This window comes from Merops nubicus, unplaced genomic scaffold (genome assembly GCF_000691845.1).
Source record: "Merops nubicus isolate BGI_N331 unplaced genomic scaffold, ASM69184v1 scaffold46204, whole genome shotgun sequence".
Classification (NCBI taxonomy): Eukaryota; Metazoa; Chordata; class Aves; order Coraciiformes; family Meropidae; genus Merops; species Merops nubicus.
This window is the reverse complement of record NW_008603162.1, coordinates 1-2,445: the sequence shown is the minus strand read 5'-3', so window position 1 is coordinate 2,445 and position 2,445 is coordinate 1. Positions and strand designations below refer to the sequence as shown.

At 49.6% G+C, this 2,445-nt stretch overlaps 1 protein-coding gene across 1 annotated transcript in view; it reads left to right on the top strand.

The window, feature by feature from the left end:
* The window catches only part of SLC16A4 (solute carrier family 16, member 4), a gene marked incomplete at its 3' end in the record, with an annotated part of 6,195 nt that extends 4,383 nt beyond the window's left edge, over positions 1-1,812 (top strand). Inside the window, exons 7-8 of the mRNA XM_008938564.1 lie at positions 28-293; positions 1,601-1,812. Coding sequence (XP_008936812.1) covers positions 28-293; positions 1,601-1,812 — 478 coding nt within the window. The remainder of the gene's footprint in view (positions 1-27; positions 294-1,600) is intronic.
* Positions 1,813-2,445: the final 633 nt, after the last annotated feature.

Sequence of the window (2,445 nt, the reverse complement as noted above, 5' to 3'; positions counted from 1 at the left end):
TTCAGCAGATACATCTGCTGTGGAAAGGCTGGAGAACCCTCCCCTGGAGAGCTGCTCAGCAGAAACAGCCACGAGGGCCAAGAGCTGCCACAAAGCCCTTCCCCTGACTGGAAAAGGAAGGTCAGAGCCTCTCCTCGACCTCTCCCCACTGAAGGATCCCATCTTCTTCATCTTCACCTGGTCGTTCCTGTTCAGCCACCTGGCTTACTTCGTGCCCACCTTCCACCTGGTGGCAAGAGCCAGGACTCTGGGCATCAGCAGCATGGATGCCTCTTACCTTATTTCAGTGGCTGGTAGGCAAAAGTGTCTTTTAAACCCATTTATAATTCCAATGGTACCCCAAAGAGGAAAGAAAAGCAACTCAAATCTTGCCCAGAATAGTCCCAAGCGTGTCCTAGAATCAATCTGCATGGCTGGGGTTCAGCTCACAGCCCTCACCCCCTTCTGTATATATAGTGTTGCCTTCTGTACATCTACAGAGTCTCTCTCACATGGTGGGTGGTTCTCTCAACCCAAGCCTGATGATCCCCCACCCTTGTTGCACACCAAACACACACAAGTTTCTGATTACATAGGTGCTATCTGTCCTCCTAGAGCCTTCCCACCACCCCTGCTAGGCTCAAACCCACCAGGCACAGAAATCCCCAGTCACTCCGTGTTCAAAGACCTCCAGTTTGACCCAGGCATGTGTGCAGAGAGAGAAAAGTTCAATATTGGGAGGAAAAAAAAGCAAGCAAACAACACTACCTTGGATCTAGGCGTTTGAATTTGGCACTTCCACCTCAAAAGGGAACAAAAACCAACCCCCAACCCTCCAAAAAAACTAAACCATGCCTAATTCTAAGCAGGGATGAACACTAAAGTCACATTGGGGTAAGAAAACAGCTGAACCTCAGTCACCATAAAATATTTTATTGTGCAAAATGGCATTTTCTACACTGCAGTATAATATTTAGGCACGACGTGTGCTGCCAAGGCATCCAGAAGAAAAATGCAGCAATTAATCTGACATCCTGAATTAAGAGGAGGAGGGATGCAGTGGTCAGCAAGATCTGGGCTGACAGGGAGAACTCTGATCTTGAGTTCATAAAAAATATACCAAGAAACATAAAAAAAACCAAGTATCAAAAGTTGGCTGAGCCTTAAGAAAAGTGCTGAGCTTCTGTCTGTCTCTCCTTGATAAAAATCAGAACCTCCCAAGCACATTTCTCCTGAATATTCTGCTTTTCCTCTAACCTGAAAAAGGAGATGGAGCAGCAAGCTCCTCTGTCCTGTTTTTCCTGGAGGGTGTTTCAGGGTTGGCCCTGCTGAGTGCACAGCCCTGAAGTGGATTTGAGAGACCACTCTTGGTGCACCCACAGGGGCTTGGCAACAACGGGCACCGAGGTCAGGAGACCAAAAAAAAAGCAGCATGACTTTGACATCAGCCTAAAACCCCTTCCCTGCAACCTCCCAGCACTTCAGCCTCCCTGGCCACGGCCTCAGAGGGAGCAGGAGGTGGAACTGGGCTGAGTTTCAGAGCCATGGAGTGCAGAAGAACCAAAAAAATGACAAAGAAAGGGTTTTTTTTTGAGGCTCTAATGAACTCCTCTTCCCCCAGGCATCACAGAGACCCTCAGCCAGCTGCTCTCAGGCTGGGTGGCCGACCAGAACTGGACCAAGAAGTATCACTACCACATGGCTTACCTGCTCCTCGGGGGCATCACCAACCTGCTGTGTCCTCTGGCCACCACCTTCCCCTCACTGATGACCTATGCAGTGGCCTTCGCCGTGTTCTGCGGGGGGTTCATGGCTCTGGTGCTCCCTGTGCTGGTGAGGAGGAGATTTGGTTACCCAAATGTAGCTCCGTGGCATTTCTGATGTCTCAAACTCAGCCCCAAAACCTTCTTTTGGAAAGCTGAATGACCCTGGGCTGTTGCAGATCTGTGTGGGAGGTCTGTCCCCTCCAGCACTGGGGAGCCTCAGATCTCTCCAAGCCTCTCACTGGTCTCCACAGCCCAAATGCAACTAAAAATGGAGATATTTTTAAACTGATTGCTTTCCACCTCCTCCATCCTGAAGGAGGCTGCTCCAGCTTGTCGGATTCAGAGCTTGTAGCATTCAGAATAGTCCAAGCCATCCCTGCTGACACAGAGGCTTGGGCAAATCTGCTCCCAGTCCCAGAGTCACCTCTAACACACAGAGACCAGTTACAGCAGGATCCAACTGGGGAGGCATCTTTTTTCATTTGGAATTTCTTTCTGGAAAGGAATTTAGAGTTTAAAACACCTTCCTCAAAGCTGCAGCAGAGATGCCCAAACAGCTGGAAGGCAGAACAGCATCTGGCTTCCCAGCAATTTCCACACTGGCCTTCAGGAGGCGAGAGGATTCCAGGCTGGATCAGCCCTACAGGGACAAAGTCCTTTCAAAATGCAGCTGAGGAGGAAATTCCCCAGGAAAAAAAGA